Source organism: Misgurnus anguillicaudatus, chromosome 21 (genome assembly GCF_027580225.2).
Source record: "Misgurnus anguillicaudatus chromosome 21, ASM2758022v2, whole genome shotgun sequence".
Classification (NCBI taxonomy): domain Eukaryota; kingdom Metazoa; phylum Chordata; class Actinopteri; order Cypriniformes; family Cobitidae; genus Misgurnus; species Misgurnus anguillicaudatus.
The window spans coordinates 60,848,979-60,870,615 of record NC_073357.2 but is presented as its reverse complement, the minus strand read 5'-3'; the positions used below and the strand labels follow the sequence as shown (position 1 = coordinate 60,870,615).

General features: G+C 42.0%; 1 protein-coding gene across 1 annotated transcript in view; it reads right to left on the bottom strand.

Moving 5' to 3' along the window:
• LOC141353112 (macrophage mannose receptor 1-like) overlaps positions 1 to 21,637 on the bottom strand; it is a 67,102-nt gene that overhangs the window by 44,883 nt on the left and 582 nt on the right. Inside the window, exons 2-8 of the mRNA XM_073859583.1 lie at positions 14,276 to 14,677; positions 12,555 to 12,728; positions 12,296 to 12,451; positions 12,100 to 12,213; positions 11,842 to 11,982; positions 2,387 to 2,569; positions 952 to 1,116 (exon numbers count right to left, since the gene is read on the bottom strand). Coding sequence (XP_073715684.1) covers positions 952 to 1,116; positions 2,387 to 2,569; positions 11,842 to 11,982; positions 12,100 to 12,213; positions 12,296 to 12,451; positions 12,555 to 12,728; positions 14,276 to 14,677 — 1,335 coding nt within the window. The remainder of the gene's footprint in view (positions 1 to 951; positions 1,117 to 2,386; positions 2,570 to 11,841; positions 11,983 to 12,099; positions 12,214 to 12,295; positions 12,452 to 12,554; positions 12,729 to 14,275; positions 14,678 to 21,637) is intronic.

Sequence of the window (21,637 nt, the reverse complement as noted above, 5' to 3'; positions counted from 1 at the left end):
AAAACTACACGTGTTGCCCGGAAGACCTAACGTTTTACCGATCATGTGACCACGGTGGTACCGGGAAAATCTTCTACCGCAATACCACGAAATTTATAATACAGTTACATCCCTCGTGTTTACTTATTCAAAATGAATACATACTAAAGAAATTATGCAATTTCGGATGCAGGCTCTGGTCCACGTCTTTAATGCGTCACATGATGTAGAGTGGAAGAGACCTAAATCAAACATGTTTGGCGCTATTGTAATAGGGCTGTTGCAACAACTATTCAAATAGTTAATAATTATCAATAATGAAAATAAGGTTCAATGAACGAATGGCATTAGTTATTATTGTGGTCTGTGACATCACTTGCCCACCGTCCCTTTGAAACAATGCGAGCTTTGCAGAGGTGCGTCTGTACGATGAGCATGATTGATGATAAATGATTGATGACGTCACAGACCAAACTAATCGATAACGACATTCGTTGAACACTATTTTCATTATCGAATATTATTGACTGTTATCAACTATTTCATTAGTGGTTACAGCCCTACTATATAAAAGTATAAGAAGAAATAACTTTGAAAGATCATCACTATAAATGACTGTGAGCACAAGTCGTGTGCAGAGCTACATTGTGTCGATGCGCTCCTTGCATGTAAAATAGTGGAAATGGTAAAATTACGTTTAATTGGTTCTTTACATCCCAACAATGTGTGAATCCTCATGTCCTGTTGTTGTTTATGCTGCTATTTGCAAAAATTATTATTTTATTTTATTATACAAAAACATTTGTTGGTATTTTAATGGCATTAAACTAGTTTTAATGGCACAGACGCTACTTTGTTTTAATTGAATTGTAAATTGTAAATCTTATCGATTATGGTTAATGATCGATTAATGAGCGCCAGTTGTCTTTTAGGGAAATAAAGAGAATGAAGAGTAAAAAAATAATTAAAAACTACCCTCCTTTCCTTTGATAAGAACACAATCCTCCATTCGATTTGTGATGTGTGAAGGTTCTCCTACAAACCATTTAGTGAAGGTGACACGTGATCTATCTGACCACTCGAACAGATTCTGAGTCCTTTGATCATTAAGACCAATCCAGAGCTCATCCGTCGACACTACACAACAACAACACTAAATTTTAGATCAACTGATATTAAATTATTAGAGGTGCAACAATAACAACTATTTTGATAATCAATCAGTCAAATGTTGTCTCGTTCGTATCTTTCTCAGTTAAACAATCTGCAAAAGAAATGACACATCAACATTTACTGCTTTTGAGCATTTGCATTGTGGGCACAGACATATGGTCGCAAAGGATTGTGGGATTGTCCTCACACGACTGAGTGGCATTGTGTTTTCCTCAGCCGCAGTTCAAGGGCTCAATAACTGTGCACATATATAGTGCTTATGATGCATATTGTAGTGCAGTATGTACTGTATACTTTACTTATGAATAAACTAACTGACAGAGGTTCTGCTCGTTTTACTGCTTTCATTGTCGCTAGATGACATTCATTCCTTTCAAGTATATTGACGTATATTTATGGTATCCTGGCGACGTATTCACTTTCTGAGCTGTTGGGCTTATATGTTTTCTGTTGTCAGACGACAAAACTAGTATAAAATTGTGACCAAACTAAATGCAAAGACTACACAAAGTCACTTAAATCAATCTCATTCTCAACTTCACTAATGTGCTGGCCATAGACATTAAAGAAATACCTAGACCGCGCAGTTGCTGTTGGATTATGGGTCACGGCGACACTATATTTGTAGTGGCAACCTATCTATTAATCTTATAACAACTGGAGGCAGACTATTGAGAATTCACAATGTTTAAATAAAATTGTATTAGAACCAATTAAATCAGTGATCGCCAACCTGAGCTTTGAGACTTTCCCTGTAGATCCCGCAAGAAAAAAAACATAGGTCCAGGCCCAGGCTGTCGGGATCAACGGGACAATCCCTGGCAGCCTTCAGCCTACTTTGCCCATCTGCTAGTAAGCCACATTATTGCTTTTATGTACCAAAATCACATTAAATAATAGAAAAGTCATGAATCAGTTTAATCAGCATAAAGAAAACGTCGCTAGATTTATAAAAGAAATAAGATGCTAAAGGTAACTGGTTTACAGAAAGGTGGCGTGTTGGATACTAATGGGCATGTGTGTCAGTCAAGTTCACAAAAAAGTGGGATCTCTTACGAAAATTAACTGTTTTTTGTGGTAAAAGTGTAAGGGATTATGAATTATGTGCCGCTTTAAATTAGTACCTACTATTATTGTTATTACTTCTAAAGCTTGACATCTGTCCAGCAATTCACAGAATAAAGATGTGTTTGATGGTTTGTTTGGTGTGTGTGTATTACTGAAACAAACATACTGTATCCAGTCTGAGATATGATGAAACTGTGCTCTTCAATGTTGTGCATACTGGCCAGATCTGATCCTTCTCTGTGACACTCAGCCAACGCATCACTCCACGTCTTCTTAGTGCGCTGCAGATAATAACAGTTACCGCCGTATGGCACCCACGCCACTGGACAGAAGCTAGGGTGATCTTTACCTGATAGAGAGAGAGAGAGATAAAAATATAACATTGACTGAATATGTGCTCTCTCTCTCTCTCTCTCTCTCTCTCTCTCTTTGTGTGTGTGTGTGTCACGGGGTGACTTTCTGAGGGCGGAACTAAGATGTTGGAGATTGGTTCCGCCCGGACCATAAAGCGCAAACACCGGCACTTCCGGGATCTCCGGGAGGGAAAATTAGGCTTGATCAGACACAGGAAAGCCGAAGGAAAGAGGATTCAACTGACCACGGGAAGGAGAAAGAGACAAAAAGGAGAGTATTAGCGTTTGCTTGTGAGTACCTCTGAACATTTTTGAAAGCTACATCTTACGGGAGAGTTAATCACGCAGTGAATATTGTGAGTCCTAGTCCTCACAAGTGAACGGCCCCATTGTGGAAGAGAGGTGGGCAAGCCGGAAGTCGCGAGTAGAGGGAGAGACAGGGATGTCAAGACAGCGACGGCTGTATCTCCATCCTCATCGAAGTCAGTGGCCAGTGAGGCCATAATATGGGTAAGGGTCCCCCAACGAGAACATGGACCAGAGGGCTGGGTACTGTTCGAATCCCACTTGGATTGTCAGCATGTGGAAGTAGCCGGAGGTCTGGCGGTGGTCCGACGAGGACAAGTCCCGGTAAAAGTACGAAAAGAGAAATCTAATGCCATACAGCTACACAAACATCAACGTCTGGTGAGGATAACGATGGTAGAGCCCCACCAAGTGCGAGAGGAAAGGGACGTGAGTTTCCGCCAGGCATGCCCTACCGTGGTCGAAGTGGCCCTGACTCAGGTAGAATCACCCTCTGAGAACGCTGGGGAGGAGATGCCCGGCCATCTATTGGGCAAATCCCTACGAGGAGAGGAATTGGAGCAGACGCAGACTCGTAAGCTACAGGAACTTCTAAGGAAGTGGCAACATGTCTTTTCGGCCCATGATGAAGATTACGGGTGTACAAACATCTTGAAGCATCGGATCCCCACGAGGGAAGCTGGACCCAGTCGCGAGAGATATTGCCCGATACCACCCACCTTATATACAGAAGTTAGGACCCTGTTGCAAGGTATGCTCGACCGGGGGATTGTTCGAGAAAGTAGCAGCCCGTGGGCAGCCCCTATTGTGTTGGTGCAGAAAATGATAGGGGCCTGGAGATTCTGTGTCGCAGGGTCCGAAATTAACTTTTTGGCTCACCTGCCACGGGGACTGGTAGATTAAAAAATCCACCAGCCAAGCATATTTTTTACCGGCCAGAATAATAAACAGCCTTTTTTGTCACATGTACATTAATTTCATTTGCTGTATTCATGGCATTGCTCGCAAAATTTAAAAATCCCTGGTAGCACGAAATGGATGCAAGTAGCCCGAATAAAAAATACATTACTTTTAATGTAGAATATTAAAACTAAACATCTATCAAAACACAAATAACACATATCAATTTTCAGTACATATCAATCATCAGTACAAATTTTTCTTCTAACCAAAGTGAAATATCTATACATCAGATCAGGCACGGATTAACGCACGGGCCTACTGGGCACTTGCCCAGGGCACTGGCCACCAGGGGGCCCTGTTAAATTTACTGTGTCTATTCTTTTCAAATAAATATTTTTATTTTAATTTTATTTTCAGTAAAATTGTGTTAAATATTGAGGAATAATGTGTTTTTTGCAGTTGCAAAGTATTAACTAGTAAATAAATCAAAAAAAATAATTTTTTATGTATTGCTGCGCTGTAGAGAGGGACATCTAGAGGCGAGTGAAAAGCATTGCGTAATATAAAAGTCACGCGTAGAAGACGGTTACTCAAAAACCAAAACAAAAATGAGTTTAAAACCACAACCAAGTGGATGAGTGATAATAAAGCACAAAAAAGACAGCTTTTCTTCACCTTACCAGTCAGCAACTGTGAAGTAGAACGTTCATTTTCTCTAATGGCAAGAGTAAAAAACGAACTAAGAAGCAAAATGTGTCAAGGACGTCTAAATTCACTGTCTTTAATGGCCATTGAATGCGATCTTGTGAGGGAACTGGATTTTGATGATGTTGTGGAAGCTAAGGTAAATTTAAACCAACTTTTTATTCTAAGATTTAAGGGGCTGGACACACAAAGCTTTTACACTCGCGGCCAGCGCATGTTTTCAATTGATTCCAATGGAAACTCTGCGTTTTTCAAATAAGAATTTTCTCCTGTGATATGATTTGGAGAGGTGTGCCTGCCCGGTTGCATGAAACTCCTTAAGTGAGGGTTTCCCTGAGGGAGAAAAAAATATCTGAGGTAAGGGATTTATTTAAGAGCGTTGCAACAAAGGTCTTAACTGTCACCCTAACCTAAGTGTCTATTCTAAGTATTTTACGGTAGTCTCTGCCAAAAGACAGCAGAGGAGGAGCGGTTGCTATAATTACAAAATCTCACAGCGGTAACAAATCAACGCACGCAGCTCAACAGACGGTGGATTTGTGTACAATGAAACATCGCAAATAACAGACTGTAAAGTGCCGCATGTTTAAAACCTGAAAGTAATTCAAACTGGAAACTGTTTAGATTGCCGGACGATCAAACCGCTTTTCTCCTAATAAATGCGCATCACTTTTCTCTAAGGGATTATTTCAAACGTTAGAAATGCACGTTGGTACTTCATTTTCTTAAATAACCATAAAATCAGCCATCGCGTGTGAGGTTAAGGGACCTGTTATAGTCCCTTAAGTTTTAAGGGAAAAATGGGACTTAAGGACTTTGTAGCAACGTGTAACAGAACTTAAGGTAATACTTTAGCATTTAAGGGTAAATACTTATTGACAGCCTTAAGGTTCACTTAAGGGTTTTTCTTGCAACCCATTTTTTATTAAGAACACCCTTAATCTTATATTTAAGGGATTTCTTATCTTAAGGACTTTCATTTAACCGGGCTTTTTGATTGAGTATGTTGTACAGTATGTTGTCCGATACTGGTGAGATATAAATAAACCAATTTGTGGTGTGAAAGTACAGAATATTGTGTGCATTCTCTCCCCGCGTATTAGTGCCATTGTTAATCCTGTAAAATGGGGCATACAGGCAGAGGCGAACCAACACTTGAGCCCTGTGCATACAGGTGTAACGCTGTTGCCCAAAAAATTGGTAAAGGGGGGCCTTTGAGACATCCGTGCCCAGGGCACATCATCGCCATAATCCGTCCCTGCATCAGATTCTGAATCTGAAATATTAACTGAAGTCACAGATAAGAAAATGCCACTTGACTTTGTGGTCATAGCACAGGCTTATTCAATTAGTTTTACCACAGACCAAATTTTGCCAATACAAAGCCAATAGGGCCTCTAAACACAATGTTTAATCTGCTATTCTTGTTGTTGTTTTGATGCTGTTGTTTTTTTAACAAACAAAAAGACTGGATTTCCATGTAAACCAACTTTTCCTGCACACCAGATATACTCACCATTTAAAAGTGGTTTAGTGGGTCACAAAACTCACAGTTTGGATCATCCAGTTACAGATTGAATAATTTTTTCGATCAGAAAAACAGGGGCTACTGTCGCTTTAAGAGCGATTGTGCAACAGAGTTACTCTCTTCACTGCCCATACAATCTATATCACTTTAAAGCTTGCTGCGAGAGATTTAATTTTCTTACGTGAGGATAGTAATGACTGACAGGACGAAGTTGGAGGATTTGCCCAACAAATCCATGACAAATCATGACGGATTGCTTCCTGTACTGGGTCTTTTCACGCGATCGCGAAAGTGAAAGTAAAACTCGGGCGCGTGCTCAAACGTAATTTAAATATACCAATGCCTGAATTCCATACACCATTATTACACATCCAAATCTGTGAAAGAATGCATAAGCATTTAAATATATTTTTTCTTCCCTATAAGTCAAGATAGCCCGACGGGCAGGGCGGGGATGCATTTTGATAGCTAATATGCAGCAGATAGCTGCAGACCGCAAGTTACCTGCAGTACTAGCTAGCAACAGACCGTCTCTAGTTCGAGACATGGAGCGTAGAGACGTTCTGTGGCTACATCACCTCATCCCCAGATTAGTTACTGGCAAACACATTATATTGCATTAATATTTTGGTATAAAAATCACCCGCCAGTGTGGCGGGTAGCCTTTTGAATTTAGTCGCCAAACGGAAAATCTACCTGCATTTGGCGCTTGGCTTGTGTTAATTTCGGACCCTGCTGTGTCGACTACCGCAAGTTGAACCAAGTGACTAAGAAAGGTATGGGTTGAAGCTCCAACCAGATAAGTGCCACCTGCTACGGAGAGAGGTCCAGTTTCTAGGCCACCGGGTGAGTGCTGCGGGTGTCTCCGTGGACCCAGAACAGGTAGCAGCAGTATGTGAGTGGAGTGCTCCAAAAACAGTGAGGCAAGTTAGATCATTCTTAGGATTCGCAGGATACTATCTGCGGCTTATCAAAGGTTTCTCTAAGATCGCAAAGCCTCTGAATCAGCTGCTGTCCAGGACGGGACGCCCTCGAGGCCGCGGGTCCCCTGCCATTATGTGGATTCCCGAGTGTGAGACTGCTTTTCAGCAGTTGAAGCAGGAGTTGTTACAAGCCCAGATTTTGGCCTACGCTGATTTCACAAAACCCTTTGTTCTCTACACAGATGCCAGCAACCTCGGCTTGGGGGCTGTGTTAGCCCAGCAGCAGGAGGGAGTAGAGCGGGTTATTGTGTACGCTAGCCGGAGCCTTTACCCCACTGAGAGGAACGATGCAAATTATAGTTCCTTCAAGCTGGAGTTATTGACGCTGAAGTGGGCGCTCAGTGAAAAATTCAAAGACTATCTCTGGGGCGCACAGGTAACAGTAATCACTGATAATAACCCGCTTGTGCACCTACAGACAGCGAAGCTGGGGGCTGTGGAACAGCGGTGGGTGGCCCAATTGGCAAATTACAACTACCAGCTCCAGTATCGGCCTGGGCGGGAGCACACAAATGCCGATGTCCTGTCCCGACTCCCGGATGTGGGGAACTCAAGGGGTCCATTGGGAAATGCAACAGACCCAGAAGAGGACAGGTACATGGTGGGCGTGGTGGAAGCGTCTGGGAGTCAACGAGAGGTGGTACCCATAAGCTGGGGGTGGGACCCCCGACTTTGGAGGGAGAGGCAGCAGGGAGATAGAGAGGTGAGGACCCTGTGCGAATGGCTAGAACAGGGCCGAAGGCTGACGCCGGCGGAAAGGCAAACCTAAAATGAGATGGGACGGAAATTGCTGGGACAAAGGACGAAGCTTAAACTGAGAGACGGGGTACTGTGGAGGAGTAGCAGAGATCCGGGGCTAGACTAAGAGATCTGTCAGATCGTGGTGCCAGGAGACCAGGTACAAGCTTTGCTAGCAGCGTATCACGACCAGCTGGGGCACCAAGGACAAGAGAGAACGGTGTCCCTCATACGCAGACACTTCTACTGGCCAGGATTAGATGCATCGGTGGGTGCCTGTATCCAGGCGTGTCCCAGATGTACTCTGTTCAAAACAAGGCAGGAGGCTAAGGCGCCAATGGTCCCTATCCAGGCTAGGGCCCCTCTTCACATCATAGCCATGGACTATCTGACGTTGGGCAGACCTATGGACAGGTACCAAAACATACTTGTGGTCACTGACCTGTTTACCAAATATGATTGGGCTATCCCCACCTTAGACCAGACGGCCAACACCACTGCTACGGTCTTGTGGAGGGCTGTGTTCCAGCCATTCGGATGCCCCGAGTTCCTACACTCGGACCAAGGGCCCAACTTTGAGTCACGGGTAATAAAGGAGCTGTGCCAACTGTACGGATGTACGAAGACGCATACCACATCTTACCATCCCCAGGGCAACGGAGGGTGCGAGAGGTTCAACCAGACCTTGTTGGGCCTGCTGGGGACATTAGATCAGGAGCATCAGAACGACTGGGCGAGTGCCTTGCCAAATCTAATCCAAGTGTATAACAACAGTGTGCACAGTGTTACGTGGTACGCCCCTACTTACCTGATGTTTGGCAGACACGTGCGGATGCCCACAGATCTGGTGTTGGGAACGACCGAGGAAGAGGTGGGCCTGACAGAGTGGGTGGGACGCCACCATCAACGTCTCCACTTCGCTTACGAGCAGGTCACCAAGAGAATACGAGCGGACGGAAACAAGAATAAACGGCTATATGACCGGACGGGCAAAGAGGCCCTCCTACTCCCTGGAGAGAGAGTGCTTGTACGGGACAACAGGCGGCAAGGTAAAGGAAAGCTGAGCGATCGGTGGGAGGCCACCCCATATGTTATTCAGGGCCAGCAGTGACCTTGACAGCCGGTGAACACGATCCGCCCCAAAGGCAAGGCTGGACCGGACCGAGTGGTGCATCGCAACATGATCCGGCCCTGTCCAAACTACCCTAGCCCCGTGGAAGAGCCAACACCACTGCTACGGCCTTGTGGAGGGCTGTGTTCCAGCCGTTTGGATGCCCCGAGTTCCTACACTCAGACCAAGGGCCCTGTCCAAACTACCCTAGCCCCGTGGAAGAGGCTCCTAAGGAGCCAGTGCCCATAGCCCCATGGATTGGGGGATGGGCTGTGATCCCACAAGGCCCTGTGAACATACCTGCCAGAGAAGCCCAGAGGGGCCCAGTGGATGTGCCTGCCAGAGTGGATCTGGCTTCGCCGCCGCGGCGGTCCCAGCGAGAGACCCCCTGCATGCTATGGTGAGTGGACAGCGGTAAAACGTTCTAGGGACTAGAACGGATGGCGGGGGAGGATGTCACGGGGTGACTTTCTGAGGGTGGAACTAAGATGTTGGAGATTGGTTCCGCCCAGACCGTAAAGCACAAACTCCGGCACTTCCGGGATCTCCGGGTGGGAAAATTAGGCTCGATCAGACACAGGTGTGCTAAGCGAATGTGGCGATCACAGATTGGACAACAGAGAGAAGAGGAGGAGGATATAAAGGGCTTCAGAAGTTGCAAATGGAGCAGTTTATTCTGGCCGATTTGGTGAGAGGAAGTGGAGTGTCTGAGCGAGTGCAGTATTGTGAAGGCAGAGGAATAACGAGTGACTGGGTGAAGAAGGATATAGGGGCACAAGAGATTGGGCTGAGTATTTATACCTTTCAATGATGATGTGTGAAACAACGTGTGCAAACAAGTGATATGTTCTGAGTGTGTGCAACAGGAATACTCACCAAAAGCGTCACCCAAGGAGGAATTCTGGTATCAGGAAAGCCGAAGGAAAGAGGATTCAGCTGACCACGGGAAGGAGAAAGAGACAAAAAGGAGGGTATTAGCGTTTGCTTGTGAGTACCTCTGAACATTTTTGAAAGCTACATCTTATGGGAGAGTGAATCACGCAGTGAATATTGTGAGTTCTAGTCCTCGCAAGTGAACGGCCCCATTGTGGAAGAGAGGTGAGCGAGCCGGAAGTCGCGAGTAGAGGTAGAGACAAGGGTGTCAAGACGGCGACAGCTGTATCTCGATCGTCATCGAAGTCAGTGGCCAGTGAATCACAGGACGAACCCCAGTCAGTCGTTGGTCATGACCTTATTTCACTAAAGTGTGTGGAGTGCAGTGGGTGAGTCCATGTCCTTGTTGTGAGTGTGTACACTTAAAAAGGTTTGCAGTGCCATGCTGTGCTTGTGTCGTCAGTGACCGACTCTAGGCTGAAGTGAGTCTTGGGAGAGTAAGTGGACGTTAAAATCTGTGAAGTAACATCTAAATCTATCTGACCCCCTGTATGTACATCCGGTAAGGACGATCTGCATCGAAGTCCAGTATTGCCGTCTCGGGCTGATATTGGGAAACCTTCTGGCCGTAGAGAGGCGGTGGAGAACCAACAAGGCAAGTACGATTTTCTGTGAGTAAAGTGGAAAATATCTGTAAGAAGGAAAGTTGACGGTGGAAAGTGGATAGTAGCTGTGTGAGTAACCACGTCTGTTGTGGAGCCCTTTAAAGTTCGCCCGTGTCTAGATCTCTGATTCCGGCAGCTGGAAGAGAGGAGAGGGAAGCGTTCGGCCCACCGCGGCAGTCTCCAGCTCTACTGTCTTCCATTGGAACCTCAGGGCAGGCCAACGCTAGGACGCCTACCACCGCTTAAGGTCTGAAACTTAATTTTTATCCACTATTCCGTAGCCTCACCTGCCACAAGTCTATCAGCCCGGATGAAATCGTTCTACGTGAGTCCCCACCTGCCAAAGTAAAAGTAAAGCCCCCGACACCTGTAGAGCAATTACCTTCATCCATAGTTAGGAGCCACCAGAATGTGTTGCACGTTGCCAAAGTGAAAGTAAAGCCCCAGTCACCAGTGAAAGTACTTACCTCCTGTCGATAGCTAAGAGCTACCAAACTGTGTTGCCCGCTGTCTAAGTGAAAGTAAAGCCCCAGTCACCAGTGAAAGTACTTACCTCCTGTCGATAGCTAAGAGCTACCAAACTGTGTTGCCCGCTGTCTAAGTGAAAGTAAATCCCCAGTCACCTGTGAAAGTACTTACCTCCTGTCAATAGCTAAGAGCTACCAAACTGTGTTGCCCGCTGTCCAAGTGAAAGTAAAGCCCCAGTCACCTGTGAAAGTACTTACCTTCTGTGGATAGCTAAGAGCTACCAAACTGTGTTTCACACCTTTTAGCTGGCCGAAGGACACACTGTGTTTGTCTTCTACACCCATCCTGTTGATATTCACCTGTGTTTCCACCGCAGCTCGAGTGCCCTCCCTCCTACAGTACTTACCTGTGCCTCCATCTAAACGGTGAAATACTTACCTCAGCATTTCTCTGCATTGCCATCTGACGGGCGGAGCTGAGCTGGCAGCCAGGCACACAGAAAGCCCAGGTATTGAACTCCATCCTCCAAACTACTCACCCTTGTTCTCTTTACGCCCAGGAGAAGGCGAGAGCCTCGGGATCGGCGCCCTGTGAAAAGGACACAGCAGAAGGCCAGTGAACGAATTATTAACGTCGCAAGGAAAGGAGAGGACAAAAGGACCCACCTGAGACTCATCTGCGGCTGAGTCACAGTGACGCAAGACTGTGCCCTCCAATCCATTGGATTTTAGCTTCCCCTTCCCCCTTCCCTGATTTTTTTAGTAAATTAATAAAACTTCTTTTAAATTATACATACCTTCTCTCGTGTGTCTGGTCATTGGGGTGCCTTTGGGAACTCCTCGAGGTGAAAACTAGGAAGGGGTGTGACTCGCAACATCTGTGGTCCGCTCCGACCTGTGACATGTGTGTGTGTGTGTGTGTGTGTGTGTGTGTGTGTGTGTGTGTGTGTGTGTGTGTGTGTGTGTGTGTGAGTGCGTGAGTGTTCTACCCGTTGAAGGTGTGATATCTGTTGAATTTCCCTTCTGGCAAATGTAACCTAACTTCTTACTGCAGGCCAAACTTTCCCACTTGGATGCTTTACCAGCGTTTAATGCAGCACAGTTAAGGCCTGGCTCCAGAGAGGGATTACCTACAGGAATATAAAAGTTGACATTCAAACAATAAAAACATTTACATTTAAACTATTGAGCTTTATAAAGTTTACTGTGTTTCCTTTATACAGTATATACACATGAATGTTAGCTACCAGGAGCCCAGTTGAGATATCTGAATGGGTTTCCATTACTCCATTGCCATCCACTCTCAAAGTCAAGACTGTTGAGTCCGATCCATAAAGCTGAACCCAAGAGGTCCGTCAAGCCTGATATATAAAGTTCATGAAATGCTGCATTGTTTAGTGGATGAAATCATTTTAGTTTATGATAATAGTGGGAACTGTGTACCTGATATATAAGACTGTTCATGTAGTTCTGATATACTGAGAAGATCTGCATCTTGTTGTTGGCAGCTGGTTCGAGCTTGATGCCAGGTCAGTGCTGATTGTGTGTTTCTCTGATATAATACACCAGTTACTGGATCACTGTCCCACCCTGAGACGCCTTGAGTCAATCAATAATTTAAATTATAATTAGTTTTAAAAGCTTCAAGTGCTTTTGCATGCATTTTATCGTTATATTTGCTGTATTTTATTTATGGTCTTACGTTTGGTTGGACAGAAGCCCCATTTCTTGTCCGAATCATAATCTGTCTCAGTTGAACACCACAGTTTGCCATCTGATCTTCCCTCCATGGTGCACTCAGCGTACCACTTGTCATTAAACTTAAAGGGAAACTGACATGGCTTTCCAAATGAATTTCCATCCAGAGTATAAATCTCTACAGGACACAAAATTAGAGGAAAGTGAGAGAAATATCGATGTAGGGAACGAATGAATCTCCACTGATGTGTTGTGAAACTGGTTCAGACGTTTTATTTTCTGATTTGGACAGCAGAGCAATAAACAATATTAAATATATAATGCAATGTAACTGTCAATGAATGGATCAAAATCATTATATTTCAATTGTGTATACAATTTACACACTTCCTTGATCCTTATGTTGTATTATAATAAATATTTTGTTGGACAGTGTATGATTTCACTTGATGTTTAGTGTAAAAACAACTAAAACAAAATCTGAACAAAACTCATTTCAAGCATTTAAGCATGACATTTTTAGATCAGTAGAAATATAAATTCAGTGGCGTGTCTAAATATTTTACTGGTGTTGTATATTTAACATTTTGACAGTCAGTTTAAAGAATATAACAACTCTTGTAATCTTCTTTAATCCAGATTTTATACGTTAAAGTTTTCTCATAGCACTGTACTATACAGTGTCAAGAAAAAGTATTTGAATCCCTGGGAATGAACTGGTTTTCTACAGTGATATGCCATAACATGTGATCTGATCCTCATTTAGGTCACAACAATAGACAAACACAATGTGCATAAGCTGACAACACACAAATAATTCTAGTTTCCTGTGTATTTTTTTAAAACACCCATTAAACATTCACAGTGTTGGAGGAAAATGTATAAGTGAACCCATAGACTAATTACTTTAATGAAAGCTTATTTGTGTGAGAAGCTGTCAAACTGGAGTCTAATTAATAATTTTAAAGGTGTGGTTTAGTGCTACTTTGATGGATAAAAAACACTCAAACATTTTAAGATTGCTGCCCTTAAGAAGCATAATGTCAAGGGGTGACAAAAAACGAAACCGAAAGTGGAACCACTTTTAGGAAGGCAGTTTTCCCACCAGACCAATTTCCATGAAACACCTAGCCGGTTCCGGCCGCTCCGATGGGGATTTGACGAGGCAATGAGCGTCCGGCGTACAGACAGAGCATGGCGATCGGTGATTGGGACACGCCGAGGAAGGACGGACTATAAAAGAGGTCTCGGTCACGAGGAGAGAGAGTTCTGGAACCCAGGTCCTGGTTGATTTGGGTATGCTTTGCTGCCTCAGGGCCTGGACAACTTGCCATCATCAAGGGGAAAATAAATTCAGAACCACTGAAAGCGTTTGCTTGAAGTAACTGCTGCCAAAGGAGGTTCAACAAGCTATTAAATCTAAGGCTTCACTTACATTTTCCTTCCTCACTGTGAATGTTTAATGAGTGTTTTAAAAAAGACACAAGAAACTAGAAATATTTGTGTTTTGTCAGCTTATACACACTGTGCTTGTCTATTGCTGTGACCAAAATGGGGATCAGATCACACTTCATGGCAAATCACTGTAGAAAAAAAGTTAATTAATAGGGGTCCACATATTTTCACTGTACTTGTAATGTGACGTGACAAAATTATTTTGATTCTTTTTTTATAGCTTTCTAAAATGTTTATGCATCTATCAAAATTGCAGATGTTTACTTGTACCTTGATATCCTAGAGAACATAAATCATCTTTTGTCCCATAAATCTGCCAGCGACTCCAAGATCCATTTCCCTTAAACAGCATCATATTTTGGTCGCCTAGATTGCCGTAGTTCAGATGTAACGGTTGTCCCTTTAAGCCAAACAAGGTCTCATTCTTACATTCCCAGGTCTGTAGAGGACTGAGCTCTTTACAGGGCAGAAGGATCACTATCTGCCAGTCTTTAACGTTTTGAGCTTCCAAACAGAGTTTAAGAGAGACACTGATAACTCTTGAAGAGGAAATCCATCGGAAACGCTGAGCGTTAGAAGATACATCACATGGTGCTGTCTGTACAACATTGGCATTAATGACATTCACACATCTCTTGTGATCCTCATTGTAGATGAGAAAAGAGCTGTCATCTAAAGAAAAAGAGATATCAGATAATGTCAATGATATTTAATATTACATCTACAGCAGATGCCATAAAATGAAAACATGAGTGACTTCCATAGTATAGAAAAAACAAACACTATGGAAGTGTCACGCTCAGAACCAGGAAGTAGACTGAAGGTAAGAGTAACATTACTTTATTAAGGCACACACTGAAACAGATGAATAACTGGTGAGTATATGAAGTAATAGAGTTCTTCAGAACACTTAGCCTAGCTGGGTTATTAATAATGTCTCTTTGCAGATTCTTTGAATGTAACAGAAGACGACAACAGGTAAGTTTCAGGGGAGTTGCACAGGTAAGTCTGAGTGTCCATTTACGATGATACCCGACAATGAATGAAAGGAAGTGTGAGGGTTACAAAGGAGTATAGTGATGAGACACAGGTGATGGGGATTAGTATTCAGGGTAGAGTGAACAAGAGGGAGGAGTGAATAATGACGTGGACAGCAGGCCCGGACTGGCCATAGGGAGAACCGGGAGGATTTCCGGTGGGCCGGTCTGTTTTTTGTGGGTCACGTGGGCCAGTGTTGTCATGCCACCGGGTTGAAGGTTGCTGTCTCTAGGCTGCCAGCACTCACAGCAGCCCCATGAAATATACGGGTGAAATATATCCTCGCCGCTTTATTTCCAAGTTGATTGTGTCCCTGTCATGGGCTTGCCAGACCTTTTGTACTAGATTCAGGTCTGAGTGTATCTGGCAAGACCATGACAGTACTATGTTTTGTGTGGGGACACGTGGAGTCATATTGTGTGTGTGGCTTCCACGTGTTCCCAGAGTCTTGTCGCTGTCATGGTCTTGCCAGACCTTAATATAGATTCAGGTCTAATTTCAGAGAGCAAGGTCATGGCAGCATTGTGTTTTGTGTGGGGACACGTGTTTTCACATTATGTATTTGTGTCACGTGTTCCCAATGTCTTGTCACTTTTACCCTACTCCCTTATGTACTCGTGTCTTACATAATTAATTATGTTCACCTGTTCCCCATTGATGTGGTGTCTTTATAATGCCCTCTCGTTCTCTGTCGTGTGCACGTTCGTTTTCTAAATTTAGTATTCATGTTATCCGTGTTCCTGACTTTTGCTTCCGTGTTATTTTGGTTCCAGTGTTTTGTTCCTGTGTTTCGTGTTCCATCACTGTGTTTTGTTATCATCTGTTTTACCCCCACGTGGGTTTTTGTGTTGTTTAGTTAAATAAACTTTCAGTTTATTTTATACTTTCGTCGTGTCTGCATTTGGGTTCTCTCTTTGTTAAAACCAGTCGTGACAGTCCCGAGTCCTGACCACTTATTGGAATAATTCATGCAGGAGGGTTCATAACATCTAAAACGCATGAAAAACGCAGGACGCGCCGCTTCTTCTGCTTTTCAAAGTGCTCGCCTGTGAACGCGAGCTTTGTTTCAGACGCGTCTATATTCGAGTGCGCTTGCCGCGCGTCTATATTTAAAATAAACTTGAGCACATCTTGATACAAACGGCCTCTAAGGAAAATGATCTACAAATCGTATTTTTATCCAAGTCACAGATGTAACAATGAATCGTCTATATAGTCATTATTCATTGTTTATTGCAAGAGGAATAAAAATCTATTTGATGCAAAACTTATTTGAAAAATGCTAAGTTTCAAAAGTAAGTTCCATATGATGGTTTCTTTTTTTGACACAATGTATGTCTACCTTAGCCTACATTATTTGGCAATAGACATGATCTAAGTACTAAAAATTTATAAAACAGATATTTTCCATTTGTTTCCACTGCATACTTGATATTGCTTGTTTAGGCTATTGTATATGATATCAGGGGTTTCCAAACTTTATCAACCCAACAGGTAATCTCAAGACCCACATTTTTTAGAAATAGTAATATAGGGGAACACTCAAACACATTTGTTCCCTTTTAGTAGTTTTTGAATAGTAGAATTCAGAAGTTTACTTGAATAATATTAAAATGTCTTATGGCAGGGCTGCACAAATATGGCAAAAATCATAATTGTTTAGGCTACTGAATTCGCACTAAATTAAAAATGATATATTTGAAAAACTCAATGAATTGCAAGGCTGCAAAGAACAGTGCACTATTGCAGACTTATATACTACGGAGGATTTTATGATATTATTTTAATAGTCAGTCGTGAACTACAGTGGGCCGGTCTAAGGGATTAAACTCCAGGGCTGAAAATTAGTCTCCTTCCGGCCCTGGTGGACAGTGCTGGTGAAGTGATCCCGACAAGAAGGCAATGGTGCTCATAAACACTTTGGTTACAAAAATTGCCCAAAATGTATTATTCGTGTACTGTTATTGTAAAGGGTTACATATTTCTGTTCTCCAAATAACTTTTAAATGCAAGTTTTTTTATTTATTTTGTCTTATCTCTGTTCTTCATTGAGTTAACTTGATCTTGGAGTCACTCCGATGGAGTGTCGAGTCCTTACTCCTAGATGACCAGTTATCTGCAATGTTTAGGTGTTTCTACTAACTGTAACTTAGAATATTCATTATTCAGATCTATTTGAGATAAGAAATGACCGCAGGTGAGAAAGATTGTGTGTCTGTGTGTGTGTGTGTGTGTGTGTGTGTGTGTCAGAGCCGGCCTTAAGCATCTGGTGGCCCGTTTCAATAACTAATAGGGGGCCCTACCCACATAAAACATAAGCATAATTAGGCTTGTGCCACTGTTAAATTTTCATGTTGCAGTGATGTGTGAAGGTTTTATTACGGTAGACGTTATTACCACGGTGTTGAAATGCATTACAAAAACAAGTTGAAAAGATGAGCAAATGTCATTGTTATAGTGTAAATAAAAGATTTAATAACGTAAACTTGTTAAAATGATATAAATAAAACGATACACAGTAAACTGAACCAATCAGATTCAAACAGAATAAAGTGCAAACTGCAAAAGCAGTCAACTTTAGTGGTTTAAATGATTAAATTGCAAAATATCATCATTCCATATGCAGCCTGACGTTGGAAAGCCACTTTGACCGTTGACTGAATATCTTCAGCTGAAAATGAGCCAGCAGCAGCACTGCTAGATGATTGGATACTCTGTAAAACAAAGAAAAATATTACTTCATGCCTTAAAGATGCATTTTAGACAATTATAGAGAATAAAATAAGGTAAAGCTTACTGATAGTTTGTCTTTTTACTTGTTTGTATGATTAGATATGATACATATATGTGTTCCTTTCATTTTAGTAAAAGAACACATACAGCTAAATATGCCCATTTGTATTCACAGAACTGTTTTTTCAAAATACAGAGTCAAATAAATTACGTAACATATTTAAATAGTTATTATTACTGACTGAAAGTCGGACAGTGACACATCACTTAATTCACATAACGCATTTAACAGTCAATGAAAATATACATAGTAGACACAATTAAAATATACATAAAACACAATTTAGAAGATTAAAATATTTTTTTTGTAAAAAGATAACTTACCAGTGTAAAGATACAGAAATTTGGGTTATATGATCAAACTTGCGGGACCTGGTAAGAACTCTAGCAGCTGCGTTTGGAACTAACATTAATTGTAGTCTGTTTAATATTAAGTAATTAACTTAACGTTACCTGTCAGCAGGGTCCGAAATTAACACCCGCCAAGCGCCAAATGCGGGTAGATTTTCCGTTTGGCGACTAAATTCAAAAGGCTACCCGCCACACTGGCGGGTGATTTTAATACCAAAATATTAATGCAATATAATGTGTTTGCCAGTAACTAATCTGGGAATGAGGTGAGCTAGCCACAGAACGTGTCTATGCTCCAAGTCTCGCACTAGACGGTCTGTTTCTAGCTAGTACTGCAGGTAACTTGCGGTCTGCAGCTATCTGCTGCATATCAGCTATCAAAATGCATCCCCGCCCTGCCCGTCGGGCTATCTTAACTTATATGGACAAAAAATATATTTAAATGCTTATGCATTCTTTCACAGATTTGGATGGTTAATAATGGTGTATGAAATTCAGGCATTTGGGTATTTAAATTACGTTTGAGCGCGCGCTCGAGTTTTACTTTCACTTTCGCGATTGCGCGAAAAGACGCAGTACAGGAAGCAATCCGTCATGATTTCTCATGGATTTGTTGGGCAAATCCTCCAACTTCTTCCTGTCAGTCATTACTATCCTCACGTAAGAAAATTAAATCTCTCGCAGCAAACTTTAAGTGATATATATTGTACGGGCAGTGAAGAGAGTGACTCTGTGCACACTCTTAAAGCGACAGTAACCCCTGTTTTTCTGATCGAAAAAAGATCCAATCTCTAACTGGATGATCCAAACTGTGAGTTTTGTGACCCACTAAACCACTTTTAAATGGTGAGGGTATCTGTTGTGGGAAAAGTTGGTTTACATGGAAATCCAGTCTTTTTGTTTGTTAAAAAAACAACAGCATCAAAACAACAAGACTAGCAGATTAAACATTGTGGTTAGAGGCCCTATTGGCTTTGTATTGGCAAAATTTGGCCTGTGGTAAAACTAATTGAATAAGCCTGTGCTATGCCCACAAAGTCAAGTGGCATTTTCTTATCTGTGACTTCAGATAATATTTCAGATTCAGAATCTGATAAATAGATATTTCACTTTGGTTAGAAGAAAAATTTGTACTGATGATTGATATGTAAGTTACTGAAAATTGATATGTGTTATTTGTGTTTTGATAGATGTTTTGTCTTAATATTCTATATTAAAAGTAAAGTCTTTTTTATTCGGGCTACCAAAAACTGGAGAGTGCCTGCACGAAGGGCTACCAGGGATTTTGAAATTTTGCGAGCCCTGCCATGAATACAGCAAATAAAATTAATGTACTTGTGACAAAAAAAGGCTGCTTATTATTCTGGCCGGTAAAAAATATGCTTGGCTGGTGGATTTTTTCATCTACCAGTCCCCGTGGCAGGTGAGGCAAAAAGTTATTTTCGGACCCTGATAGTAAGCAGCAGCAGCAGCACTCATCCTTCCGTCATCCTTCTCCACGAGAGTCTGGTAAGGTGTGCACCTGCGTATGAGTGACCCACGCAGCATCCGTGCAGTGTCATTTGAACCGGTCAAAGGAAAAAAAATAATGCACGTCTGTTCGCGGTAATTTGAAGACCCCACAATAACACTACCGTGCAGTTTTACTACCGTGGTTTACCGTATTACCGAACACCGGCACAAGCCTAAGCATAATAGAGCAAAAAGCAAGGATTCCTGTTGGTTTGCATCAATGGTATATTATTTTATTACGTGCACTTTCAGCTTCACAAACAGGCAGCTCAACAGAAATGATCCAATCTTATTTAAAGCAACACTATGTAGTTTTTTGACCTTTAAATAATGTCTCTAAAATTATTTCAGTGATAGAACAACTTTTAACTGGACAAATTGTACTGTTGCTGCAACCTGAACAGCCTCCTAGCTGCTACAAGCACACTCTGAAAGTTGCGGTGGAGGTTGGGAAACACAGCCCCGCCCCTCCCCCTGCCTGCAGAAGAGTGTCTGATACCAGGCACTGTTGCGCTTTTCAACCACATGGGGGAGCTGTAAGTCATTTTTACATGGAAACTACATAGTGTTGCTTTAATTAAAACTATACAATTATAGTTGAAATAATTAAGCCTCGCCCTTTCATGGACGCTAACTTCTCTGCTTAATTGATTTGCGCAGTATATTTTCAGCTGTCTGGGCTGACTTAAAAAAAAACAGCTCAAACATCCCCTCAACTTGAATTATTTAACAAAAGTAAAGAAGAAAAAGTGTCTGACTGACACTGAACCGAACTTATAAATAAGGATGCGCTTCGCGTTTTTTCAGCACCGTAGACAGCTCACCTGGCGGCGGGCGTAAATTTCACCTTTTTAGGAATCCACCCTTCTGTCTTTGAGTGCTGAGAATGCCCTGATAAGTTCATCTTTGTCCAGCGATTTTGTCGCCTCGTGCTCAATTAAAATCTGAACGAGAGCTGACGGCATCATGTTCAACAGGCTATTATAAAAACAGTTTACATAGTGTAATGCGGGAGCAAAAAAAAAAGATGATTTCCAAGCCACAGTAAAAAAATCACCCCTCATTTATCTAAAGTTGTTGGTCATTGTGTTAATTTAATGGAACATTGTGTGGATGTTGCGTTAGAGGAAAATGCAGTCATGCACAAAATATATTAAAAGCAGTCGGTAAATGCACACAGATGTTATAAACATATTTTGAATACAATGAAATACTGTATTAAGGTTAGTATAAAATCCAATCATATTATTAAAAAAAAAAACATTGAAATCAGCCCCTAAAACAACTACTATTAAAAACATAGAATCGCACTTGCACCGCCAAGCCTGATGAGAGATAGCATGGTCGAATTCAAAACTGCGTTTTTGCGCCCTTAAAGGGCACTTCGGGAAGGGAACGCCACTTAAACATTCACAGATAAAATGAAAATGACAATGTTTTCAATGCTCTATTCTCCAAAGGCTTTTTTAGCGGTCACAGTCACCGATGAGAGACTGCACAGCTCTGATATTCGAAGGGAATAAATAGGGAATAGGGATGAGTACTTCCAATTGGTATTCTCTCCATTTGTGAAGAAAAATTTGTCGGAATGAATGCGCACGGGCTAACTACAACAGTTAACACAGTTAAGAAATGTCAGTTTTCATAAAAATAAGGCTATTAAGCTCTCGTCTAGTGATCCCGATGCTAAAGAATAATTAAACCTCTAGAATTATCCACATGTGCACGTTTTCTGAGAGTTTTTATGAAGTACTGTGATGCTGCTGTAAACGATTCTACATTGATTTATAAAAATGAAAGAATTGACTTTTAAAAATAATTTAAATGACATATAATAAATATTAATGCAGTTCTAAATTTTTTATAAAATACATTCATTTCATATTAATAATCCGATTTCTATAGGCTAAAGCGCGTATGATTGTCCGAGAGAAAATA